Source organism: Zosterops lateralis, assembly GCF_965231275.1.
Source record: "Zosterops lateralis genome assembly, chromosome: 10".
NCBI lineage: Eukaryota > Metazoa > Chordata > Aves > Passeriformes > Zosteropidae > Zosterops > Zosterops lateralis.
The window spans coordinates 23,404,198-23,431,752 of NC_139770.1; the positions used below are offsets into that span (position 1 = coordinate 23,404,198).

Below are 27,555 nucleotides of genomic sequence, written 5' to 3' on the forward strand. Positions count from 1 at the left end.
GAAAACCAGCTGGGACCTCCAGGACTGTGCCGGGCAGCCTCAGTGTGTGCACCGTGAGCTGTGGTGCCACACGGCAATTGGTGTGTGTTACGGATCTGACTAAAGCTGAGAGAAGTGGCGGCGAGCGGCGCTGGCGGGCGGTGTAGCGGAACTGCGCGGCGGCCCAGGGCCCATTGAGCCCCCGGGACACCGGCAGTGCCATCGCACAGCGGACATTCCCCTCACAGTGTCCTCCCCGCCGGGGCTGAGGGCCCGGCCCGTCCTCCCCCGCCCGCCATGGCCGCGCCGTCACGTGCCCCCGCCCGCCCGCACACGTGACCGCCGCACCGCCCCGCCCCGTCCGGGCGGAAGTGACGTCAGGGCGGTCGGTGCGCAGTTGTGCGGTGCGGCCGGCGCGGAGCGGCCGCCCCCTCCCGTCCCGTCCCGTGCCGTGCCCGCGGGGCCGCGCACGCTCCCACGCACGCAGGCGCGGGCACCCGCACGCACGGCCGCAGCCAGCGCCCGCCGCGCCGCCCGCTCGCAGCGCCGCCGCTCACGGTGAGTGCGGGCCCGGCCCGGGGGGCGCGGGGAGGGGCGCCGGGCCCGCCGCCATCCCGGGACAGGTGCGGGCCCGGCGGGACCGGCGGCGCCGCCCGAGGCCGCGGGGCTCCGGCCCCAACAGGTACCTGCGCAGGGCCCGCGGCCTCCCGCGCTCGGCCCCCGCGCCTCGGGGCACGGCGGGGCCGGTCGGCGGCGGCAGCGCAGCATCGTCCGGGTGGGAAGTTGGTACAAATTGAGCGTGTCGTCATGAGGGCTCGGCCGGCCGCGGTCCCCCCGGGGCTGCGGGGAGCGGCGGGGGGCGGGGGGCCGGGATCCCGCACCTTTGTGAGCCGCGGGCACCGGCCCGGCCGCGCTCCGCCCGGCTCTGCCCGAGCGGCGGGGAAAGGTGCCAGCGGGGCTTGAGTGTAAACACCGGCCAAATGGTGAAATCGGGGCTCTGAGAAAGGTAAAAAGTCAAGGATTCGGTGAGGGCAGTCACTCAGCTCTCAGGGGCAGCAGAGCCGGGCTTGATTTGTTCTTGGGTGTTGAATCGCAGCTGCGTGTCGCCTCCTGCCACCGGACTGTGTGTCCGCTCGGGTGCGATTTTGCTGCAAGATGTGTAATTGTCAGTGTGATAAAAGTTCCCCGCTCGCAGAACGCACCCTTTCCCTGCCTCTGCGGGGGTCATTACACACTGACTGAGGCTGGGCAGGAGGAGGACTCAGGAGCCTTTTGGGAATTCTGTGTTCGTTGTGGTTTGCGACAGTTTCATGTTATTTCAGAAAGTAATAAGGAATAAACTGAAAAAAAAATAATGAAAAAATGCTTTATAGGACTTGAGGAAGAAGCGGAGCTCTGGGGTTTAACTAAAAAGTTCTAAATGCAATTCCTTCATGTAGTGAAGTTATATTCTTCCAATTTAATTTTTTTCTGTTTCTCCTAGTTGATTTGCTTCCCCTAAATTTGGGAATAGACAGGCTTCTATGATTCTTACAGTAAGGACTTGGTGATTTGAGGGCTTATTTGAGATGAGAATACACACAAATTCAAAGTTATACAGGATATGCAGGGATTGGAGCTGGCAACTTCTGTCCCCTTGTGCCATAGCAACATCAGAAATTGTTGGCTTTGAGAAATATTGTGCAGTTTGTCTAATGCTTCCATAAGTTAGGAGGGTTTTTGAAGACTAGACCAATGCCACAATGTACAATTAAAGTTGGATCACAAGCAGGAGCTCAGTATTATGGTTTTTGTGTAGGTTTTCTTTTTGTGAATGACATAGGAAATCTTGCCATGTCTCTGTCCTTACTGACCCTGAGTACAAGTAGTGTTGGTGTTAATGTATATGTATTTTACATAGAAAAAAAAACCAAACAAACAACCCTGCCAAACCCTGGGTAAATCAGGCTCACAGGTGACAGTTGTATTCACTAGAAAGGATTAAAAAGCCTAAACTGCTCCATTCCTTTATCAGCCTTAGGAAAAAAGAAGGTAAGCACACAAAAATGTAGAAGAGTTGCTTGGGGGTGTCTTATTCTTTCTCTATGACAACATCTTGTTGTCAAGCAGGGGAGGGAGACTTGCATGGGAATGACAGTTCCAGGTTTGTATTTCACCTTATGGGTGAACTCTGAGCAAAGTTGTTCACTGTCCTTTTCTAGGCTGTGGTTCTGCAACCTCAGTCTGTCCTGTCACTGTCCTCTCCTGCCTCCTTCCTTGCACTGCAGCTGGTCTTGGCCATTTGGGGCTGTGTCTCCAGCTGGTGGATGGGAAACTGGCAATCCTTTATCCAGAAATGCTCCAGCAGAGCCCAGAGTGCTGGCAGGGAGCTCAGCTGGTGTAGCCTGTGGGGAGTCCCAGTGCAGGGAGGGGTTCCCAGCTGCAGGCCAGGTCTGTCATAAACCCCTGCCCTCACCTGAACAGGCTTCTCCTCCTTCCTGGGAAAATTCAGTCACCTTTTGGGAGGTCTTTGGGTGGATGGAGGAAATTAAGTCCTACCTTCCAGTGCTGGTACAGCCTGGGATGCCTTGTCTTGGTCTTCATAACATGAGCCCCCTTTTTTAAACTAATTGTGAGAAAAGTGCCGGTTATTTGGCCTTGGATTTGCATCAAATGGCCTGTTTGGTGGGTGAAGTTTTAACAGAACATGATGTAACTGAGACTTTAATTGTCAGTTATTTGAAGTGTGGTGAACTGTTTTCTTTGCTGCTTAGCAGTGGAAATTACTTCTTTTACATGAGCAGCTAGCAGGCACTTATGTATTTTACTGGTATTATGCTTTGACTAGAAGTCAAACGGGTAAAAAATGTAGAGCATTATTAAGATGGTAAGTAACTTAGTAAGTGGAAACTGGGTCATTTGTGCAATTTCATGGCAAATGGCATTCTGAGAGTGTTCCAGAGTCGATCAATGTTAAACACTGCAGTGGCTTAGTGTGTGTGAGTCTGCTTAAGATCCAAGAAGTGTTGCTGGACCACAGTAGTGTGATTTAGCCAAGGTATTTGGAGTTTCTTCCCCAGCTCTTGTGATGGAATTGTCATAAAAAGAGCATTAGATTGGTAGATCTTATTCTGGTAGTGTTTCTGCACAAGTTTGAAAATCAGGAATAAGAGAATTCATGTGTTGCAAAGGAGTGTGCAGTTTGTCTCACAGTGCTTGCAGTAGCTTGTGGGGTTTTACACTCATCCCTGTGGAAGGATTTTTAAAAGCAGAGTTTCCTGGGAACATGCTTGTTCCGAGTGGAGCAGGAAAAGCTGTGTGTAAACCAGATCCAATTGGGAGTGCTGTAGCTTCAGCATTAGTTTGGCCTTTGTGCTCAGCTTCCAAAAACGTGGGTTGAGGAGGAGGATGGTTGTCCTGGTATCTGTACCAAGATGAGATCTAAGCCCTGATGAAGACTGAGGTTTGATTGCTTGGCTTTGGCAAGAGTGAAAGGTGAAGTTTGCACTTCCCAGCATCCTTGTGCAGTCTTTAATCAGAGCATCTTTAATAAGTATGATTGCCTTCATTTCAGCTGAAAGAGTAATTCGTATACAGTTAGCTCTGTGCAATTTATATACAGATGATGCACTGTAGACACTGATTTGCATTCCCATTAACATGAGAATGCTTTGGAGGGAATGCCAACAAAGCAGTTGAAAGACACGGATTCTTTGGGTTCCCTTTATACCAGTGTTTGATGTGGACTTGGAGCATTCCAGAGAAGTGGACTGCAGGGTTCCACATCTCAGTAAAACAGAGGCCTTTCCAAGGAAAATTATGGTAAGAGTGGGATGGTTGCAACCACTGGGTAATACTACGTAATTATACTTACACATGTTGGGTCCTTCAAAAAAAACCTGAAAATAATTATTTTTAATTGGAAGTGGTCTGGTGTTTTGTCTGCCTTACAGACTGCAAGGGCTTTCTGTAGTCTGGTGGCTCTGACCTGTCTGTCAGGGGTGAAAGTACATCCCTGTCCCACCAAAGCTGAATTAACCTGTGTGTGTGCACATGTGGAGTTGGAACATGGATTCATTTGGAGTGGAACTGAACAGCTTGAGGTTACCAGTGTTGTAGGGTTTTTTCCCCTTCCTTAAGTGGAGTTCCTCTCTCTCTCTGTCTGTACTTCCTTTGAGATCAAGTCTGTGTTGTCTGACATTTTCTATCCATTTGCTCTACCTCTTCATTTTTGTGTGGCTTCTCTTCAAGTCATCTCCCATAGTGTATGTCCATGTGTTGTTTTGCAGTCATTGTCTACTAATATTTCTAATACTTGGGGTTTTTTTTGTATTTTGCCTAAATATTTACAGAAGGCCCTTGCTGATTTTCCACCTGACACTTCTCTGTTTGTTCACTGACACTCAATGGGGAGAAAGTTCCAGTTTTTTCTCCTGATTGCTGTAGGGACTGCAAGGAGGAGCAGCACATTTGTAGGATATGAGAGTGTGGGAGAGCACTGTGTTACTTGAGTGGAAAGGTTTATCCCTCTTCTTAAGACTTTAACCCCATAACTGGAAGTGCTGAAACTGAAGTGAAGCTTGAGCCCCTAAAAATTTTGTAGATTTAGAGACAAAATGTGACAAAATCAACATAGAAAGATGAGGAGAAATGCACGTGAGAAGAAAGTGCAGGGAGATACAAAGGGAACAGACTGAAAGTTTTCAAGTAAGTGAGAGTCAGACTTCAGAGAGAAGGATACACTGAAGAAAGGTGTGGGAGAAAAGAGCAGCCTTGCTGAAAGAAAGAAAGAAAATGCTGGTCCAGCAAAATACACCTGTTGATTATGGCACAGAGTTAATGCTGCTAAAGCTCCACAGGGCTTCGGTGGAATATAGCACTTTATATTTGAAGTATAGCTGGCTGTAGAACATTTTCAAAGAGATTTGTTTCAAATGGCGCCTGATGTGGGGCAGGTGATTAAAAATGCTGCTCTGGGGAACTTTATTCATACTGAGTGATGCAAATGGCAGCTTGTTTGGTTTGCAGCTCAGTGGATTCTGTTTTCATGATGTGTAATCACATATAAATCTGAATGAAAAAGGCAATTCTATGTAAGTTAGAATTATTGGAAAGTGAGGGGAGGAAGTCCAAGAAACTTGGAAATTGTAATTCTTTTATATTGACTTGGAATGTTTTGTGAAAGCTGATTATAAACTTTGACAGCACTTACTGATTCCTAATTTTGCTCAAATGGCTGTTTTATATCTGTCATGTAGTAGGTGCTGCTAATTCTCTTGGCACAGAGCTGGTTTTAGTGTTCCTTTAAAAAGCAAACTATTTATATGCTTTATAGAGTCACTTACCATAGGTTTATTAGTGCAGCTATACTGATAAACTCCACTTGGATTCCTGCCATAACATATTCTGTGGCTAAGGTAGTGCATGTGTAAGTAAACTTCCTTGTTTCATAAACTTTATTTACAAAATTTCGTTAAACTTTGTTTAACTGTTTAACACCCAGTTGGTTTAAGTAAGACAGCATCTTGAGATGTAGGAGAGGAAGTTCAAGTGTCAGCCATCAGCAGTTAACAGCAATTCTGGTTTCATAGGAGGCCTTTCTGTCTTGGGTGCCTGCAGGAGGAATCACACATGTCCTCAGTTGGAAGGGACACACGGGATAATCTGTCCAGCTCCTGGCCCTGCACAGCACCCCAGGAATTTCACCATGTCCTGACAGCATTGTCCAAACACTCCTGGAGCTGAGTCAGGCCTGGTGCTGTGAGCACTGCCCTGGGGAGCCTGTTCAGGGCCCAGCCACCCTCTGGGGAAGAACCTTTTCCAAATATCGCATGTAAACTTCCCCTGTGAAGTGGTAAATCTGTATATATAGATATATGCAGAAAATCAGATGATTGAAGATACTGGACTTTAAATATGAAGAATTTTTCTTAAATACTGTATAACAGTATTTGCAAACAGTTTTCCTGTATGAGGCACTGGAAAAGCATCTTCAATGCAATTTTATTTTCCTTGGTATTTACATACAAGATTCTTTTAAAATGCGATTTGGTTTTATTCCTGTGGGTGATGCTGGCTGTAGGGGCCCAGTTTTTGTGTGAATGCATCATTCAGAAATGACTGGACACCACTGTCAGCCTGTCACAGGCTCTGAGGAGCTTGGCAGGAAGTGAAGGAAGAGATGTGGGCTGGCTGTGTGAATGCACAGAGCCTTTTGCCACTTGCTTCTGTAGTAGTTGGATGTTTGATAGTTTAGTGCTTAAAATTAAGCACCAAAGGACTGGTAAAGTGCCAGTAAAGGTAAAGGACTGCAATGCCAGGCTCAAAATGCCACTAAGAATAGACCATAAGTATTTGCATCCCTTGGCTAGAGGCTTCAAGAAAGAAATGGGAAGAAAGCAAGGTTGATAGATGGCAGAGAGATGGTGAGTGATTGATAAATGCAGAGAGAAGCTGAGTGATTGGGCACGAGGAGGGGAAACCCCTGCAGGGGGTTTGGATCTGCTCACCATGGGGAGCTCTGGGCTATGGAAATATTTAGAGAGCGTGCTCCACAACAGGGAATGTTTCATTCCTGAGACATTCTCCAGCTGATTGAGGGTTGGGATGCTTTGAAACTTCTTCCTGCAGTGATTCTCTCCTGCCTGTAGCTTCAGTTTTAATATTGAGAAGTAGTGGAATTGCTGCTTTTTTCCTTTGTTACATTTTCTTCCAGTATTTTTCCTCAGTTTCCAGTTCCATGTTAGTAGTTGAGATTTCAAGCTTTCCCTATACTTAAGTAAATACTGATTTTCTTTTTCTTTATTTCCTGATTCAGTTACTGAAATCATGAATCCTGTGTATAGCCCTGGATCTTCTGGGGTTCCCTATGCAAATGCCAAAGGAATTGGTTATCCAGGTAAGAAACTCCATTTTCTGATGAGTTTTGGTTACATTGCTCTTTGCTTATGGTCAAGAAGAAATAGTCACTTATGAATATCTTCATGTAAATCTGTTTTGGAATTGGGATGAGGTTGCTTTTAAATTTAAAAAGTGACATTTCAAGAGTGATGTTATTTCTTCTGTTACATTTCTAACTTCAGTATCTCTTCCAATGCAGCTTATTTTAGGAGTTCTAATAATTACGCCCTGCAAGAAGAGGAGGCAATCTATTTCTGCTGCCAGTTGACTGGCACTGTTAACCTTTCTATCCTCTAATTCTTGTTCATGCTGTCTGTTCTCTGACTGCCCAAAACATGGCATCAAAGGTGGGACCAAGAAAATGGCCAAATGTGTTTTTGAAACTGAAGTAAATTTATTTTCTTGTTTTATCTGCTTCTCATTGACCTAAAGTTCCTCATGAGGATTTTTACCCCCCATCTCCTCATGTATGTGCAAGGAGGCTTCGTTTCTGATGTCTCCATAGTCTAAAAGTTTGATGATGCAAAATTAGATTTGGACAGAACTTTGCAGGAAGGCTGAAGAAAAGCCCAAGTGCCTCTGGGGGACAATTCAAGCAGCATGTCTTCTGCTGCCTTTTTTTTCTGTTATTTCTGTCAGAAGGGAGTTTCCATCCTGGGAGAGACTCCAGGGTCTTTTCTGCTGAGCTTTGTATTTCATAAGAAGTTAAACTTCTTTAGCTTTTACAGGGAGGCTGTTTTGTGATTTAGTTAGTGTCGGTGTTGGGAGGCAGCAATTATTCTGTGCTGGTACTGTTTATATTCTTGGTAGCTGTACTGTATTTTCCTACTGGCATTTACTGTTCTTAAATCTGTTTTTCACCTTGGGTAGTGCACTAGAATTCCTAGTTTCCTGTTCTGCCTTTCTCTGTTCCTCCTTCTAAATAGTAGTGCATGAATCAATTCTTTTTTATTGGCTTGATGGTCTCAAAAGTATTTTATTTTTTACTTTTCATGTTCCTCCAACTAGTGTACCTTCCCTGATTTCTTCAGTATTTACAAGGAAAGCACAAAATGTACTGAAACGTTTTTAAGTCTGATGAGTGACTGGAATGGTGCAGTAATGAATTGTAAAGCTGACACTATGTAACCATAAGTCCTGCAGGATGGTTTTACTCTGTAACTGTCTGAGTTGTGAAGGTTGTAGTAATCTTTTTACAAGGCAAGCATCAGAGGGTTACTAATTAATATAATGTAAGGGACATTTATTTCTGTATTTATAGTAGATTGCTTTTTCCAGCCTTTCTTTTGCTTTAGATAAAGATTATTGTGGATTATTTGAGTATAATTTCATATCTTTAGCTCTATTCATTTTATAAACTGAGATTTATATTAACCAGGTTTTGATTTGTACTTAAAAGTGTCTACATACTGTACTGAGGATCTTGTCCATACTAAACTGAGTTGTACCTTTGTTTATTTAGGGAAAAATACTATAGTTGATTCATAAATAGCAGTTTAAGCAACATTACAATCTCTAATCTTTTATTCTACTAATATATACTAAACTATATATTAAATCATGTAAGTACTTTATATTTTCCAGTCTGCATAACTAAAATATATGGAATTGAAATAGAATTGTTACAGAAGTAACAATGTCATGCTACAGTGTGGTTACTTAGAATTCTCCCTTGCAGTTGGTTGGTCAGTTCACACAACTCTGACTCCTAAATTCAGCTTAGTCAATAATGTGTTACACCATTAGATAGTTTGCTGGGCTGCCTGGCCCAGGCTTTAAGATTGTGGGATAAATACAAAGCACATTCTCTAAAATGAAAAGTAGACTTGCATATTAGGATTTTTTAAAAAATGTTGCATGACTAAGAACCCTTTCTTTGCTTCTCCTGATTTCAAAGCTGCAGATTCTCCACTCAGAATCATTGCATTTACATTGGTTGCATGGTAATAGAAAGTGAGGAACACAGCAGTAGGTGGAATGCATTATTGAAAGGCAATGTGTTTCTAAAGCTGTTGCATATTTAATAACTGTTTATATTATACTACACCTATTTTAGGCTGTTGGATAGTTTCACAGCAGCAAGAAATCAATATTCAAGTGTTCTCATGGATGGAAGTTCCTTGCAGAAGCTAAAACTGCTCCTTGTTGTAGTTACATTTTCCGCAAATGACCTGTTCTTTGAGCAGGTGTGCTCAGAGTGCTCCACAGTGCAGCTAAAGCTGTGAAAAAGGAAAGGAAGGACTGAAAATGTTTTCCACACACACTTGTGCAGATGTGTATTGTGTTTGAGTGAGGTAAAGCTGCACTAAAGCTCTCCACCAGCAGCTTGTGAGTTTGAAAACTGAAGAGCTATCTACACTCTGACAAGTTGTTATGACTTGGATCTGTTATTTTTAACTTTGGTTTTTAGGCCTAAGGCTTTTCTTAGTCACCTCCATGCTGACCACCTAACAGTAGTGCCAAGTGTATGTCACTTGATATGTTTACAGAGTGCTTTACAAACCTGGGGTAGCATAGATAGTCCACAGCTAAGTCATTCTTATTGTTGGAGTAATTGCTGAGGACTCTGGGATTCATAGTGAAATAAAAACCCTTCAAATTCTAATGGCTGTTTAAAACTAAGCTCTGACAGTGGAGATGCAAATATTAATTGCCTTTTATCTGAAGGAGCTGAAATCTTTGTATGTAGAGTGCAGAATGGGGTAGTAACTCCATCTTTCTGAGTACAGGCATTACTTGGTTTTACAGCTTTGAATAATGTAAATAGGTTCTTGGGAAAACTAATAGCTATGATTAATTCAGAAATTTCACTTAATCTGAACAAGCTTTGTCTCTTTCAGGTAGCAAGCTTTTGCTAATGCTGTGTTGTGCCTTACACAGGAGTATGTCACAGTGTTCTCTGGTGCAGAAGTGTTTCACTGTCAGTGTGCCAGTGCCTCTGTGACTCACTCGTTACTGTTGTCGCAGTTTGTGTCTGAAACTGAGGAGCTTGTTTGATACTGAGCGTAGTAGCAAATATGTGTCAAATTCAGCAAGCAGTTTGGGCTGCTGCTGCTGTGTGCTTTCTACTTGAGATATCTCTGATCTGGAGAGTCAGAGCCACTCTAATTTCTAGGGGTTTATTGCTGTGAAAATGTCCATTCAGATAAGTACTGTGTGTGATGCCCTTTTCACAGCTACCTAAAAACAGAGGACAGACAAAATCAAGGGAATAAAAATCAGTTCTATTTGTTGAAGGGCCTTCAGGTACATTTAGGGCAGACAGAGCCCACCCAGAGGCTACACTCAAAAATGGACAACAGGTCACCAGTTCTCATACTTTTATAAACTTGGTCCATTTGCATATTGGGGGTTCATCTTCCAATTACAGCTTCAGATAATTAAGTAATTTACCCCAATTTTGCTCCCCCCAACTCACTTTTGTTTTACATTTCTGGGGCCTGAGGCAGTGAGGTGTCCTTGATTCCCAGGCCTGGAGAGGAATTGGTTTTTCTGACCAAAATGTGAGGACAGTAGCTCACACTGTGTATGGAGTTTAGAGTTATACTAGAAGAATTACAGGATTACAAATACGTGAAAAATATACAAGCTAAAATCCTAAGGCATCATTTGTACATCACACCAGTGGGAGGAGTGTGGGACAGTTACACAAAACTTTGTTTTCCAAAGGAGATGGCTGGAAGAGGGATGTAAGAGAGACTGGACTTGTGAAACCATAGCTGTTCTCTTTGCTCAGCATTCATCTTCAGGAAGCTTGGGAGAAGAGGATGGCAGTGTTTTATTTGAGGAGGTGTGATTGAAGGCTGCTTGTCTCAGTGAAAACCTGAGCAGTGAGAACTTTGAGAGTCAAGTCAGTGTAGGAAATAACTGTGCTGTGTTCTTTTTTGCAGCTGGCTTCCCAATGGGCTATGCAGCGGCTGCTCCTGCCTATTCCCCCAACATGTATCCTGGAGCAAATCCCACCTTCCAGACAGGTACGTGCAATGGGGTGTCGCAGCAGGAACTGACCTTTGTCAGTGGTTAAAGCAAGAATGAAGAAAAGCTGTAGGGGCTCACAAGAACATTTGTACTGTGGGATAAGTTTTACATTACCTTGAACATGACTCATAAGGAATCATCTGATAAATTAAAAGAATTATAATCTTCAATCATACTGCATGCACCTTGCAAGAAGGGAACAGTTGAGGGTTTGTTTTACAGTTGAGTTTGTTTTACATCCTTGTGGTCATTTCCAGATTTCTCTTTTTTCTTCTCTGTTATCCTCAAAATTATTCTCTTTCATCCCTTTCTTAAATCATATCTTTCCACATTGAGCTTGCTGGCTTCTCTCTGCCCTCAAGATTGCCTTGCACAAGCTGGTGGTCTGGAGAGCCTGATTGCTGGGTAAAACTGGTTGACCACTGTGCATTCAGGGCAAGGATTTAGGTTGCTGCACTTACATTTGTGTCATTAAGGAAAGGAATGGGATGAGCCTGGGAAAAGGGAGATGGAAAAACAGGCATGAAAAACAAGGCACTCACCAAAGTTATTTTTGTGTAGTTCTGCTTTTACTAATAGAACATGAATTTAATGTGCTAATTGTTTAAATGAAACAGAAGCTGGTAGTGTTTAATTTCCACTTAAAGCAGGAATATGCACCTGATACAACAATATTCTCCCTGTATTATTCTGTATAGGAAGGAATTCCTTACATTTCTTTGTTAGTGTAGAGCTGGGCATCCTCAGAACTCCTTTACTTCCGTGTATTATGCCAGTTTTCCACAGACACATGTGGCACATAACCAAGTTTGTCCCTGAATGCCCTTGTGTAATTTATGGCAGTAGGAAAGGATACTGCTTGAAATTGGGAAGCTTGTGTTGTGGAAGCTTGCTTGGCATTGAAGTTCAGTGTTCCTGATGGATGGACTTCATTAACTGCCAGGAGACTCTTCAGGGTGTGGCAGCAATTACTGAGGCAAAAGACTCATCTGAAGTGTTTGCCTGCAGAGCCTGTTAAAGGTGTGTGGCTTTCCATGGAACTGTGTGGGATCCTCTTGGTACACCTCTGTCACTGTCCAGTTTGCTGGTTAGAGGCAAAGAGTGCAGACTCACACTTTGTCTTGTCTTTGGCCTTGAGTTTAAAGTAAGGAAACAGATTAGTGTTAGAAGTTCCAGAAACTACAAAGAAAATCAATCCCATGGCTGGGTATGGCCACTGTGCCAGTATCATATTTAGGGATGCCAGCTTGAATCTGCCCTGGATTGCTTCAGAACCTACCCCAGAGCCATGTTCAAGGGAGAGCAGTGTTCCCATCAGGGTAGAGCTCGTACTGGGAGGGCAGAGCCCTGTGTGGGCTTTTACTATTGGCTTTTTCTGCCAGGCCTTTCAGTTTCACTGCCTTCTCTGCTGCCCTGCATAGATCCTGCAGCTGTGCTGAGGAGGGACTGTGGGCTTTGATCCCAGGATCAGGTAACTGCAAGGTAGCTCCAGTCTCAGTACAGGCTGCAGTTTGCAAATCCTGCTGCAGGAAGCTGAGGCCAAGCTGCATGGAATCAATTTAACAAATCATGGAATCTGGCAAAGATTCTTGACCTGTTAGACTTAATCATGTTGTAATATTAGTTCACATTGATTAATCTTGGACTCTATCTCATGCTATGTAGCAAAGTCAAAGAACCTTTTCACTTCTAAGAAAAAGCAATAAAGATGCATAAAAGTCATACACTGTCATTGAATGTCATTAAATTTTTTAAAACTAGTACTGTTAGTCTTTATTGCTGTTGAATGGGAAGTGAGCTTTTATTTCAGAACTAAGAATAGCTTTAATTTTTAGCTGCTCTTCAAGCTGTGAGCAAAAGTTCAAAATGTACAGACCTCTAATTCAGGCAGATAACAACTTGGAGTACTTTGTCCTAACAGCTGGGAATTTTTTACTTCTTTTTTAACCTTTCTGATGTAACAGCTTGTTTGTAGAATCAAAGCTTTTGTAAATTCTCATTACACAGCAGTATTTGAATGTGCTGTACCACAGCTGTTACCAAAGGGTACTTTTTTACAGGTAACTGTCTTAAATTACTGTGGTTTTGATTTATCCTGTCATTTACTGTTAATGTCTTTGCTCCATATTAGGGAGGGAAAAAAAATAAATGGGATGGCAGAATACCTCTTGTGCAGATTTACCACTTTGCAAGAATGAAAGAGAAATTGCCTGTGCAGCTGCGTCAGTGGGTTTTTAGAATGGAAGTGGGCTTCACTGAGGACATGGTTGTAGTGATTCTTCATGTTCAGCATTTTGTAGCTGGGATTTTCACCACAAATAGCTCCCTATACTAATAGAAGTTACTTCCTCAGCATGCTGGATCTGTGAGATACTTAGGATCTCTAAAAGCAAGAGTTCAGAGTAAGTGCTGTAGTGCAGCTTTTTTAAAGGTAAAAATTCTCTTGAAAAGAAACAGTAAACCTATTTCTTTGTTAGCTGAACAGCTTTTAGTTTGAAGGGTGTAATGAAATTGCAAAGAAGCCCAGACTTCTTGAAGAAGAATGAAGGTCAGTCGTGTGTCCTCCTGCTGTTTGCACAGAGTGAGATTTGCCAATGTTCTCTCTGCTGTACAACCTCAGATCTCTTCTCTGTATTGAAGTCAGTTGAAAATCAACCTAATCATTACTCTGATGGTCTCATTTTTTTATAATTACCAAGTGTCTGTTCTTTCTTGCACTGCCCTGGTATACTAGTTTATTCAATTCCAACTAACTACAAATTGTACCTGTGGATGTTGTGTCTCCTGGTGTGGTAGACCTGCATGAAATCCAAGATTTTTTCACAGCAGCACAGGCAAGGGCCTTGGTGCCTTCTCCAGACTAGATCATGCCTATTGTTTGCTATCCTGAATGTTGTTGTTGTTGGATGCTGATGCTGAGGTATTTATATTCCCACTCTGGCCATGGAATAATCATGGGAGTGTAGGATGCAGAAACATAAATATATATTTATATATATATAGTAATCTCCTCCATGCCTCTTCAAGCCCTTGTTCTGACCCTGAGGCCTTGTCTGATGAGGGCTGGAGAAATTATGGAAAAGCTGTCTTTGGGCAGGGTCTGAGCCAGCAGTTGCCACTTATCCCTGTAAAAATTCAGCAGTTCCAAACATTGACAAAGGCAGGCTGATTTTGGGGGCCTTCTAATAGGAATGCCAACCACTTTCTGATGGCATCTGAAGTCTTACTGTAGCATAGAAACAATTCATAAGTGATGTTTAAGGATGTTTAAGTGATATATATATAATATTAAAAAAAATAAATTAAGGGTCTTAAAGTGCCTTCTAAGTCAAATTTGCAGTTGCACTGTACTTTGCAGTGTTTATGTTTTAAAGGTACAGCATTTCATGTTTATTTTAGCCAGTTGAAAAAATCCTGAAAACAAATAGAAATAAAGGTAAGTTGAAGTAGAGGTTGTAGATTTTGTCTCTGTTCTCTGAAAATCCATCATGAGGTCTTTAGATGATCCTGGCTTTTGAAATTCTTACTCTTGTGCTGCATCATCTCCTACAGCAGGTTAGTTGACTGCTACTGTGTTTTGCCAGTACAATTTGGGAGTATGTGGAGAATTGACTGACACATGTGGCAAATCCTCCTATGTAGGGGTGCTGCCTGGTATTTCATGTGCTACTGTGAAAATGCACTTTTTGCCCCATATCCATAGACTTGTAAAATAAATTGTGCAGGTCTGTAGTTATGACACAGTCAAATACTATTTACAGACTGTTGGCAGTATTAGGTAAGTGACAGAACTTGTGCTTGGATATTGGGACTAACTTACCAAGTACTTACATGAAGCCTCTGGAGTTGGAAAATATGAAAATTGTTGCACTTGACTTTGTGGATCTGCTGAGTGTTGTAATGCAGGTTTCCTTTTGTTGCAGGTTACACGCCCGGCACCCCGTACAAAGTGTCCTGTTCACCCACCAGTGGGGCAGTGCCGCCCTACTCGTCATCCCCCAACCCCTACCAGACTGCTGTGTACCCAGTCCGAAGTGCCTACCCCCAGCAGAACCCGTATGCACAGGTACAGAGCCTCACAGTGCCTTTGGGCATCTCTGAACTCTGCACTTCTCATCACATTCACTTCTTTGTGCATGGACAGAAGTTTTAGCTGCCTGCAGTAAGAATTTTTAATGCAGTGATTTAGTATGTGTGCAGTTTTACATCCTCTCTTGCATCACAGTTACTCAGCACTTACTGGTAATGTGTTCACTCTTTGAAGAGGCAGTAAATTCAGCAGTTATCAAGATGTGCTGGATCCTGTAACTACCAATATCCTGATTTTTGTTTAGTCAAAAATTGTCATAATTTTTGTTACAAAGTTTCTGTTGTAATTTTAGGGATTTACCAAGAGAAGTTGTTGTAATTTCAGGGATTTTCTCATGCTAGGGAAGCTGTAGAAACTATTACAAAGGATAGAATTAAGACATTTCAGTAAATATTATATTCTAGGGAAAATTTGGCCTTCTTTGCATAGTGGGAATTCACGTGGCATGTAAGCAGTAGCTGAAGAGGATTAATCAGCATGTAACACTTTTTATTCAGTCTGCTTAGTGTACTTGGATTTCCCCAAAACATTGGGTTCTTTTACTAAAAGCAACTGAAAAAAAGTTGTGAAAGCATGAGAAGTTCTGTCATGGATTAATATATGAAAAGGATCAAAGGGAAGGGAATGAATGACAAATGAGCCCTTATTGTTGAAGGTACAGTCAGCATCTACAAAGGTCCCTACTTCACATCTTATCCGAAATGCCTTAAAAACTGATAAAATGCTGCATTGTGAGTGAAACACAATTGTAATAATTACAATAAATGTTTCAGCCTCTGCTCTGGAAATTCCTTGCAGTTAGAGTAACACTTTCATTTTATGATACATTTGTGAATGAAGCTATCATGTCTCTTCCCCAGCAGATACAGTGTAATTACTTCACCTACTGTTTTCTCTCTCCAACAGCAAGGCACTTACTACACACAGCCTTTGTATGCAGCACCACCCCACGTAATCCACCACACCACAGTCGTGCAGCCCAATGGAATGCCAGCAACCATGTACCCTGCCCCGATCCCGCCGCCCCGGGGCAACGGTGTCACCATGGGCATGGTGGCTGGGACAACCATGGCAATGTCAGCAGGTGGGTGCCCTCACAGCCCTGGGCATGGTGGGACAGCCATGGCAGTGTCAGCAGGTGGGTGCCCTCAGAGCCATGGGCTGTTCTCAGTGGGGGGAAGCCTTCTCAAAGGCTTTTCTCCTTTGAGCCCTAGGGAGCACAACTGTGTCATAAAATGGGGTGCCACAGGTGCACTTTGACAGAATCATACAAATGTCAGGTCAGAAGGGCTGATGCAGGTCGTGGGTCTGAGTGAGTCCAGCTAAGTCAGGGTTTGTTCTTTTCAGTAGTGCCCTGATCATCTCTAAGGATGGAGGTACCACATTTTTTTCAGAGTTAGTGTTATAGGACAGCAGTTTTTCTTCATATCTGTATAAAATATCACTCTTGCAGGCTTTGTTTCTGCTCATACCAGTGCCAAGAGTGTGACTTCTCTTCCCAATGAATTTCTCTATGCCAGTTGGAAGCAGCAGCCTCTTAGAGCTGAGGAAAATGTGGTGTTCTGGGTTCACCCCTCAAATCACAGACCTTCATTGTCTTGAAATACAGCACTTCATGTGTTTGTACTACCTGCAGGTCCTCTGTGTCATGGGAAGTGGTTGGGGATGTCTCCTTCCTGTTGCCACAGTCTTTTGGTGGCAGTGTTTTGGAGAGGATGGTGTTTAACCAATAATTCAGTCTCATCTGTGAGTGTTTATGTGAGGAGGTGTCATGCTTTGTTACTCACTGGGTGTTAACTCACAAAGAAAAGTCCACATTCACTCAAGGGACACTAATTTAAAAATCTAATAAACAAGAGCCATAAGTTTGTTTTGAGATTCTGGCTTCTATCCTGTCAAAGTTATGATTTAACTTGAGAAACCTCAAAACTAGAGGAGTTAGGTGTCACAGACTGAGCTAATATTAGAGCTTATTTGTGGGGGAGAAGCCTATCTGTAATAATGCAAACAAGAGCTAATTTATTCTGATTTATCAGTCAAGTTATCTCTACCATCAAATATTCTTAATGGAATGTAAAGCCTGCTGTGGGGAGAGTTGCTTATGTTGCAGGGTTTCTGCTAGAGGTATTTTTGAGTAATGAATATCTTTGTATGCATTGGCCTAAACATCCACTGGGCTAAAATGGCCCCCTGGCATAAAGGTTTAAAGAAGATTGGGAATGGAGTGCAAAACAATACTGGTAATTTTGAAGATGAGCAAGTTGTAATTGTCTTTAAATTGCTTTGTTTTTTTTCTCCCCCATCCTTTTTTCTTTTTCCTCTCTATTGGAATTTTTGCTTACTGAAAACCTGTTCTCTTCATTCCAGGTACTTTGTTGACAACTCATTCCCCAACTCCAGTAGCCCCTCATCCAGTTACTATGCCCACGTATCGGGCTCCAGGAACACCAACCTATAGTTATGTGCCCCCACAGTGGTGATCATCCTGGCAGTCAGTGTAAGTTGCATTCCAAGCAGTCAATCTTTCTTACAAACAACAGCATTTTGGGTTCTTTGGGGACATTTTACAGATGGTAAGCAATGGGGGGTGCTTCTACAGTACTCTAATTGAGTAGGAATACTCAAAAATCCTACTGGGGTTTCTTGAGTGAGCTGTGTCTTCACAAACCATGAATCATTTTCACAATGAGTGATTGTCCGGTATGAAAGAATGACCCTTAAGATGGCCTTATTAAAATACATCTGGAATTAAATATATTCAGTATTTTGGAATCATTGGTAATTGTTGAATTCAGCAGTATTGTGATTCCTGAATGAATGTATTCCACTTCTGCAGTCAAATTATCTGTGATTGGCTAAATATGTAGGCAGGGTGTTTTGCCTTGCTCAGAGGGTGGATATTCCTCACAAGCTGCTGAAACAGAAAACCTTGATGATTTCATATATTCAATCTGTTTCAGGTAAGCACAGAAAAAGCATTTTTAGTGTGAACCAAAATTTAGATTGTGGGTTTCAACAAAAGGAGTTTAATTTTGAATTCTGCTATAAACTGGATGGATTTGGGGGCTGTAATCTGTGTCAAACTGACACAAGGACTAATGTGTTTGTGATACGCACTTCATTTCTGGTTGGTTTGGTTATTTTTGGCACAAGCTGAAAACAGCTTCATTTGAAATAATGACTTGTCAGAGCAACTGAACTTGAGATTTTCACTTTAGTCCATTTAGTTTATGGCAAAAGTTAACTTGGTTTTAACTTTCTCTGGATTTCTGTTTCAGCAGTTAGAAGCAAAGAGTTCTGGGATTGCAGGTGACCATTCCCTTTGAGTTAGTAATGTAGCAGCCATTTCTCATTTTGGTGTGATGCTACACAACTGTCTGCAGATCTGAAATGTTTCTCATGAAGTATTTCAGCAAAAAGTCTCACATTACATGAATGTAAGAAGTGAAAATTATGCTGGGAATAAACTCATGACTGCTGGGAATTAAATGAAGCAGAAAATACCTTCTTAATATTGCACCCTCTACACTAAAAACACCAGTGGTGCCGACAGAAAGCTGGACTGGACATGGCCAGAGCAAGTCCATGCAGTGTGTTCTTAGCCCAGAACATGGCAGGATAAGTGCTGGGCTAACATTATTTAACACTTGGCATTTGTTGGTGTATGTGGTGCATGCAATGTTAGTGTGTTCTGCCACACTCTAATAGTATTTCACCTAATTGAGAGTATTTCCCACTCTTTTCCCCCCTCTTAATGTAGGTTTAAAGATGGGAGATATGCAATCAAGAAATTGAGGTTTAAAAGTTGGTGCTGAAGCCCTCATGCCTCCAACCAGGACTTTCCTTCTGAATGCTTTCAACACTTGGCTAAACACTACTAATTCCTGATCACTGAAGATTTTCCAGTGCTGCATATCTTACATCTTGGAACTCCAGCAGTTAGTCTTAAAGCAAATCCTGTTTTGTGGACTGTCTTGCAATTTTTTAGCTAATTATAATGATAAAAAAGGGAGTATAAATTTATTCTGATCCATATCTAGTTGAATGCATGTTAAAACACAAAAACAAAGCTTGCTCAATCTACCTGCAGTGACTGATGCAAAAACCATCATATGCAAATCCAAAGGAACCGAAAAGTATTTTACAACTTGTATCACTAATGCACTGTTGTAATGTATGCAGGGTCTGACAAGGTAGAATCATGAAAGTGAGTTTCTTTCCAGAATACCATAACACACAGTAGATGAGTGCTTCAGCCTGTTTCAGGTTGATGGAGTTGCCAGTTTCAAAGGGGCATATTTTTGTTTAAGTGATGTGTTCTTTTCAAGTTCAGTTGATAATTTGGAGTGACTGGAAAATGAGTCAGACAAGCTGTAGACATCCCGCACACCATTAGTTTACTTCATACCTTTTCATTTTCATTGTATGGAATCAGTGTTATACAGATGTTCTTAAGGATCAGAATGAAATGACAAAGGTAATGCTGTGTGTGCCAGTAAATAAGGCAAACTTCCTTCAGGCAAAACTGGCTCTTAGGAATAGTAGGAGGTGATATCACCTGCAGAATGAATAACATGTCCTGGGGAGATTTCTATCCAGTAATATCTTCCAGATAATGCAAGATGTGTCAAAGTGAGACTGCCACACAGACTGATAGAAAAACACTTCCTTTTAGTTCTCAGTTGAGCAAATTTGTGCTGTTTTTCCTAAAGAATGTTGTAGTCAGTTAAAAATGTATGTGCAGTTGATCCAGCTTGCTTTCCAGAAACTTAAGAAGTGCAAGGGCTTTCTGCAACAGAGTTCAGCTGCATGTTATTCTGAGGAAAGCTTGTGTGCCTGATGAGTATGTTAAAGGGGAACAAATCATTTTAACACAATTTCCTTATTACCTACTTGCAGTATGGACTATGGATACTCTGTAGTAGGGCTGCCAGAATATAGAGGGTTTAAATAGCAGTTTTATTTTGGTTTTTTTTTCATGAAAATATTCGTAATTGAAGTAGGAACCATTTGTTGGTAACAGCCTTTTGATGTGTTTTCTTAGTATTTTCTTTTTTTTACTTCCTAAATTGCACTTGGAAGCACGTAAAATAAGACTCGACTGCAGATTAGCATTTCATTGCAATGAGTCATTTGTGATATTCTTTCTTGCAACTTCAATTTTTAAAGTACCTCAAAGCAAATGCTGTGGGGATAAAGGGCTAGCCTTGGAACCCATTTGTATACCAAAATTGTTATGGGAAGATTTTAAATTTTTAAATTTGAATATTGCACATTAAAACCGAGGTTCTTCTTAAACCTGCTTGATTTACAATTCCAGAAAGATGCAATTTTTTTTTATACATTTCTGCCTGCAATAAATTATGCAGTAAACGGATATAAAATGTTGTTCCCTTTTAAGCATTTACACAGAGGTATATCAGGCTGTCTTGTTCTCGTAGGTTAACTTCCATTCAGAATTAAATCTTTTGAAGTTGTGTATCTTAGTTATGCTTTGTTTTGGGGTGTTCTGCTCCTGTACAGGTTTGGCAGCTGATTTGGGGTAGCATCAGTGCTGATTTAGTGCTGCCATCCCAGTACTCTGCCCTGGTGAGAGGCTTGTGTACCTTCATACCCCATTGGTGGTTAGAGCCTTCAGTAACTTTATTTTTTACAGTAAGCACTCTCTGTATTTTGTACCCTTTTTTTTAAATAAAGTTTAGGTTTATTTTGCATGAATCACTGTCAGTGGATGGCCCCCTTATTTCTAATGCCTTGAACATAACTATGTTGTTGGAAAAAGTACTTTCAACCTTACTCATGAGCACTTACTGCAGCTTAGGGATTTCCATATGTTTTTATATGGAGCAGAAGATGATCCAAGACAAACTTAGTTGAATGTGTAGTGCTTTGTTCAATGTGTGTAACAATTCCATTTGCGTGTTAGATTGGCAGCTGTGATCAGTCAGGTGTGGCAGAGCACAGTGAGCACAGGACTCGTCCTGAGCGTGAGTCTAACCAGGAGCTGAGGCTGCAGCGGAGCTGGGAGGGCCAGGCTGGAAGTTTGGCTGTCTCCTGTCTCATCACCATGAACTCAAGTCATAGGAGAGAACTTCCATGAATGCTGCAATAGACAAATAGTTAAGGAATGAATAGAACTTCCTGTATATTTGCTCTAACTTCGGATTCCTAAATGTCATCTTGGGATTGGTCTCCGTGTAGTATTCCATAACACTTAGGCAGTCTCACTTACTCGAGCACTTTTTTTTCTAAGTTGCATTATGGGATTCATCTAGGAGGGAGAAACTGTACCTTTTTCAAAGGTACTGCACCTTCCAGTCCTGAGCGATTCTGATCCTACTGGGAGGCTGGAGCTCGTCTCCAGGAGTTGTTCTGAAAAGTAACCAAAAGCACAGTGCAGGGGGACGGGGGGAATATGTGTATATATAACTATCTTAATGGTATTTTGTTGCAAATCGTAGAAAGCATGGATATAAAACTGCAGTGGGGGAAACTGTACATCATTAAATAGGCGTTTACACAGTGAGGGTCTTACGAAACATTCTCTCCTGCTTTTTATATAACATTCCCTATTTAGAATTCCTTTATAAATGAAAACGCAGTCTGTGTTTGCACTGAAGCTCCTCAGCAAATGAGAAGAGCTAGTGCGGTAGAGACATTTCAGATCAAGCTTCTCTTTAAAAAAAAACTTTTATGGCAGCTTTATATGATTAAAAAAAAAAAAAAGTACTATTATAAACCTGGAACTGAAAATAACTGTTGCAGCAATAACAAAGAGAAGTCCAAGATTTTTTTTTAATTCAAATTTCAGGTGTTGCGTCTAGATAAAGTATTTTTAAAAACCGAGGTATTCCCTATGTCAGTAACAGCTGATGAAAATGTCTTTTAAGTGTAGCAGCAGCGAAAGAAAACTGGCTAATAATTGGCACCAAAAACACATAGCCCTAGTCAGTGTGGTGGTGGTGAACTAAACACTAGGAAGGAAATGAGACAACCTACTACTAGATGTTGCTTATGCTTCTTGTAAGCCTCTCCTGTTTGGAGTTTTTGGAGACATGCAGGAATGCTGCTCAAGAAAGCTTCGTTTTGAGTGTACTATGCAAGTTCAATGCTTAGATGCAGCAGTAGGTGAAAAAAGTCCTTTATTTTAGTTGAAGTTCTTCCTTGTATTGCTCCATCCACTGAAAAAGCCAACCAAACAACAGAAGTAAACCACCACCCATCAGTACCAGCGTGTCTTGGTGTTGTCAGGAGAGCTGATGGTACGGAGCTGGGTACTCAGCACTGGCTGTTCCCTGTGGAGTGTTCTGCCTTCACTGTTCCTGGGGTATGGAGTGTTCTGCCTTCAGTGCTCCTGGGGTAGTAAGGCCAGAGCATTGACTTGGCATCACTCCCCAGTGCTTCAGCACAGTCCCACACCATTCATTTGGGTTTTGCTCAAATAGGTAAGCACACCACTTAACTCTAGGCTCAGACTCACACCAGGAGTGGTAACTCCATGTGTGTGACACCTCCCATCTTAGGAAGGTGAGCAATAGTGATGCTTCAGCTGGAGCTGGAGGCACAGAGCCCCTGGCTGTGCCTGCCCTGTGTCTGCCTAGGCTGTGTTTGTGCAGTGCTCCTTAGGAAACAGCCCCAGTCTGCCCCAGCCTGCTCCAGCTCAGGAGCATCTGAGTGTCCTGCTCCAGCTCGTGTCAGTCTCAGCAGGTTCCTCAGCCCTGGCAGCCAGGCTTTGGGAAGGCTGTAAAAGGCAATTCCAGCTCACTCCCATTGTTCCCAATAAGAAGTGTCAGTTTCTAATCCCGTATTGTGTCAGCTCCAGGCTTCCTGCAGAGCCCCCAGTGAGGAAGTGAAATCCCTCAGGGCAGGAGCACCTGCAGCAGGCTGGGGCAGTTTGCGCAGGGCTGGCCCAGGGCTGAGCTGGTTCCTTTTCCAGAGAGGACTCCGGGCAGGCTGGAGCCCCTGCCCAGGGTGCTGAGGGCAGGCAAGGTGTCCTGTGGGCACCACAGAGGGGAGAGCAACTGTGGGGACAAGGAGCCTTCTCTTGTGCAGGTTGCATATAACACTGAAACATCTGAATTTCACATGTAGTAAGGGTCCAGTTGTGACTTTTAAATCTAGACAATTTCTGGGCCTTGAAGTTCAACATCAAGAAAATGAACATGACTTTTCTAAACCGGTTGTGACTTTTGGGCACTTAGCAGGCAAACTGGGAAAGCTTTTTTAGCTGGCTGCTGTACAGACTTGTTTTAAGTAGAAGGGATTTGTTAGTGGGTTTTTTTAATTGTAATGCTATTATTGGCTGCCCTCCTGTCTTAAGATCTAAAAAAGTGAGTGCATGCAATGGAAGTACAAGAGGCCCCAGTAATAGTTCTCCATGTTTGTTATGAAATAGACACAGGTTTCCTTTTTATGACTTTTTTTAAAACTGTCTTAGGAACAGTTGTATTGGTACTTTTTTTTTAAGTTTAGGTCAATGTTGTCTTCCAGAATAAGTTTTAAGGCATCACTCACTCCTGCATTGAACTATTTGCATCAACACAAAGAGTGGAGATTCCATTCTGAGCCAGTTCAATTGTGAAAATTCATACTTTTTTTTATTTTTTATGCAATTCAATGAGTAGATGAGCTCAAGTTTAAATTCTTAAAAGCACGTTTATTGTAACAAGAATTGTTATGTATTAATACTTCAGTTTTCAATAAAGATTGACTTGTGTTGCTTATGGTGGTTTCTTTCCTACTGTCTTTGGTGACATCCTTCCAGAAGACATTCTGTGCTGGAGAGCAGTATGGTACATTTAAACTCTTCAAGCTGATGGAATCTGGTGATTGATGGAAGCAAAGCAAAATGCTGAAATGAGATGAGTGACTTTTTTAAAGTAAGGTTTCTTGATGCCCAACAGAGCACAGTGGCAAGGGCTCCCCAGTGGGGGATCATCTGCCCTAAGTTGTCCTGGCTGAGAATATGGTAAAGATGTTCAACCCTGCCTTGTTCCCTTTTGAGACATTTCCTGGGGTTTGAAAGGTTTTATTTTATAGCTTAAAACAAAGGAAATGGAACAGATGTAAAAATTGCCAATACTACAGCATTTGCTTCATACCAAACCCATGCTGTTTGATTGGAGATGTGACAGCCCTGAGCAGAAAGCTGTTATAAATCAGTGTCTTGAGTGTTCCCCAGAAGGAAAAGAGAGAAGTAGATGTGAAGTGTGGGTAATTATCCTGTTTCTTTAGTGTGTGGGTGGTAGTAAAGCTCTGGGGGAAGAACTAAGCTGCTTGAACTAACTGGCTATTTTCATTTATTGTAGGTCTCCAAAAATAACAATAACTTACCTGGTAAGCTTCTGGAAAAAAGCAACACATGTGGAAGGGGAAGGTGCAACGTGACTGCATCGATCTGCAGGAGTAGTGTTTCATTGTCAGGATTATTGCTGCAGGTAGTTTTAAGTAGTTGAGCTTCTAAAATCATAGCTGAGCACAAGGGATACCATGGACACATTTTTTTTCAGTGTTTTTTACCTCAAGCTAATTGTTGGTCAGTTATCCTGGGAGTACTTTCATGTTACAGGTAGATAGGTTTGGGAGTGTTTTTTGCAGAGCACTGCAGCTGATGAAAATTCATAATCCTCAACCAGTGGGTTGCTGAAATCTGGGATGCTATAAAGGGAAAAGCTGTTCTTCAGAGTGGTGCTGATCACTCTTGGGCTAGAAGGATTCTGATGTAGCTGTTCTCGTGGGAGTTTGCTGCTGTGGAACATGACCTTGTGCTGGATTCAACACCTCTAAGGACATGGTACTGGACTCTTAAGTCTCTAGAGAGAGTTTCTTCCATGGTGGTTCTAAATGTATCCATGGACCTGCCAGAATGGTGGGTCAGCAATGGTTTGACTTTTCCCTGTTGCCATATTGATGGTCAGTGCAGTGTAATTGCTGTGTGTAACCCTCCCCTCAGTGGTGAGTGGCTGTTGGTACTTGCTGGGGAGGTCAAATACCTTGGTGAGAACTCCCTCCTTCAGGGGCAGTTTTGAGCACCTGGGAACAGCCAGAGCCCCTTCCAGGAAAGCATCTGCTCAGTTAGTGATTGGTAGAAATCAGGCAAGAAATTCTGAGTTTCATGTTTTCCTAACTAATTATGGGCAAAACCAAAATTTGCTCTTTCTAACATCTTGCTTTAGATTCTTAACTCCATGGTTTGCTGTAAACAAAGTCAGGTAGCAGAAACAGTTCTATTGGTGAGCTCCCTTGGAATCAGGAATGACGTACTCATTATTATTTAGGTGGAATTTTTTGTGTAGGAGATGCCAGTGTTGTTGTATTACAGGGATAAAATGTCTGACTGGTGTGTAGGAAGCTAAGTGCACTCCAGGATTTTATTTCAGTATCCATCAGGCTATTAGCTATCCTGTCTAATCATCCAGGATAGAATGGAGGGCCATGTGATGACTTTAGTTTTTAATGTTTATTTTAAACAGCAGCCAGAAGTGTTCGGCAGCTGTGGGAAGTTGGGCTGTGTCACAGGAAGAATTGCAGATGCAGAGGGGAGTCTGTGGAGCCTCGTGGGTACAAGGAACCCCCTGTTTTAATCCTTGGTGGGCTGAGAGATCCTTCCAACACAAACGTGACAGAAGGAGCTTGACACTGAGCAGCTCAGCTGTCAGCTTAAATTGCCACAGCTGGACCTTCATTTTTGGGCTACAGTAATCTACTTTGTAGTGTTTTACAATAGCTTTTTCTTTTCTAGGCAAGAAAGGTAAAATGTGGACAAATTGATGCTTCAGAAAGGGGGAGGGGAACACACCTTCCCCAAGTTTTGCTTTTGCCAGCCTTGTAGGAATTGCAATCATGTGAAGTTCTCAGCTGAGCTCAAATGCAGTTCCCTCTGCTTCAGTGAACATGTGGCTGTATTTGGGAATAAGGTTTTTCTTGATGGTGTGATTTAGAGAGCAAGTATATTATTGCAGGTTACTGGAGGTTAAAGAAAAAAGCCACAATTATCAAGCCTGGGTAATGGTGGGTGCTGCTTAGGAGAAAAGGGAAAGAAGTAGGTGTGGAAGGATAGAATAACATGTTAGCAGACTGCTGTTCCATAGCTGCTGTGTAGTCAGTAGGTAATGCTTTTTTGGGGGATTACAGAATTATACCAGACTTAAAGTAGAGAGCTTGTTTATTTCCCATCTCACAACTGTAAATGTAGGCAGTCACACACAACGGTACAGGGCTCTGGGGAAGGTACCACAGGTATTCCATTGCACAGGTGTGGAACGGGGAGCTGCTTTGGTAGCAAACCTGTGCAAAAGAGAAGCTCAGGACGTGCACAGAGGAGGGGTGTAGTCGCAGGGGGAAAGATGTCAGGAGTGTTAAGCAAAAAGAACAAGCAGCCTGCATTTTTCCTAGGAGTGCCAGCACTGTCAAAGCCATGGGATTTTAGTCATGTAGCTGTTAAGGAAATGTGTGAGAGACAGAGAGAAATAAGGTGTGAGGTGTTAATGGCACGGCAGGGCCAGCTGGGATTGCTGTGTGGCTGGGAAGGAGCACCCTTTGGCTTCTGCAGGGCCTGCAGCTGTGAATGCAAAGGAGGTGCCTCCACTGCTGCCTGGAGCTCTGGTCTCTCCTGTAGCACTGGCAGGGTGTGCAGGAGGCATTTCTGTGGTGCCAGCTCACTCTGCTGCTTGCACCCTGCACTGCCTCCACTCTGACACAGCTGCAGTGATGGGTCACTGGAAGATTGATTCCCTCCCCACACTGTCCAACTACAAGAGCACCACTGTGTCTTCAGTGAGTTAAAATCTGCTGAAAATGCTTCCATTGTTTTCTTTTTTTCAGTTAATTTTTTATCCACTGTCAAAGTTCTTATTCTTTAACCCATTACTTACCTGAAGACCTGACCCTACAGCTTGGCTTAGGCTGGGAGCTCTGGGGCAGGGAGTTTCTGCTGGTACAGGACATTCTGGTTGGTATTTTGGGTTGTACCAGTATGGTGCTGCTGGTGTCAGTAGCAGTGGTGAGTCCTGCCCACTTTGGTAGAGAATGTGAGTAGCAGCAGACACAGGCTGAGGCTCCAGCAGCTGAATGAGGTGTGAGTAGTTCTCTCCTTAAAGCTCTAGGAGTTACTGTTCTACCATCTCCACTGTCCACATGGGCTCTGCAATGCCCATAACCCTCATGAGCAGGCACAGGATGAACCTTGACAGGAGAATTAAAGCAACTGAAGTCAGAGCAATAAAGAAGAAACCAGGACTTGCTGGATGCTGTCTCACCTGCCAGGTGCTGTCAGCTCCAGAGTCTGGGTGCTGAGTGCTGCAGTCCTTGTTCAAAAGTCAGAGTTGCACAGCAGTCTTGCCACAGACTCCTTGAATGATGCTGTTACATGAAGATGTGCTGATGTGCTTCCACTGTAGTACATCTGGAGGAGCACAGCCTGATATTTTGACACATCAGGTGAAAGGCCTTTTTATTTAAGAAAAGCTAATTTCTGTCATTCTGGCATCCCAAGAAATGAAGCATTCTCAGTATGAAGCTGACATTCTTTTGTTACTGGCAGGTGCCTCGATTCCAAGTTGCCCCTGTTGGTGACAGTGGAACCTGGTTTCCAGGTGTTTTTGGGGAGCTGTTGGGACACCCAGTTGCAG

The 27,555-nt window shown here is 42.7% G+C and overlaps 1 protein-coding gene across 2 annotated transcripts; it reads left to right on the forward strand.

Annotated features, from left to right (window-relative positions):
* The first annotated feature begins 419 nt into the window (after window positions 1–419).
* On the forward strand, window positions 420–23,649 carry FAM168B (family with sequence similarity 168 member B). Of its 2 annotated transcripts, none has more exons than XM_083868745.1 (7): window positions 420–537; window positions 6,776–6,856; window positions 10,749–10,832; window positions 14,760–14,902; window positions 15,833–16,010; window positions 17,294–17,423; window positions 18,687–23,649. In XM_083868745.1, exons 2-6 carry the CDS (start codon window positions 6,787–6,789, stop codon window positions 17,404–17,406), a joined length of 588 nt encoding a protein of 195 aa, XP_083724871.1. In that variant the 5' UTR covers window positions 420–537; window positions 6,776–6,786; the 3' UTR covers window positions 17,407–17,423; window positions 18,687–23,649. The 2 variants fall into 2 exon arrangements, with proteins under 2 accessions (XP_083724871.1, XP_083724872.1); XM_083868746.1 differs by lacking the exon at window positions 420–537 and adding an exon at window positions 967–985.
* Window positions 23,650–27,555: the final 3,906 nt, after the last annotated feature.

Bases quoted from the DNA above. Each gene is read 5' to 3' on its own strand.
- FAM168B (XM_083868745.1), top strand. From the start codon at position 6,787: ATGAATCCTGTGTATAGCCCTGGATCTTCTGGGGTTCCCTATGCAAAT. The intron at 6,857-10,748 runs GTAAGAAACTCC...TCTTTTTTGCAG, and splicing joins CAAAGGAATTGGTTATCCAG to CTGGCTTCCCAATGGGCTAT. The intron at 16,011-17,293 runs GTGGGTGCCCTC...TCTTCATTCCAG, and splicing joins AACCATGGCAATGTCAGCAG to GTACTTTGTTGACAACTCAT.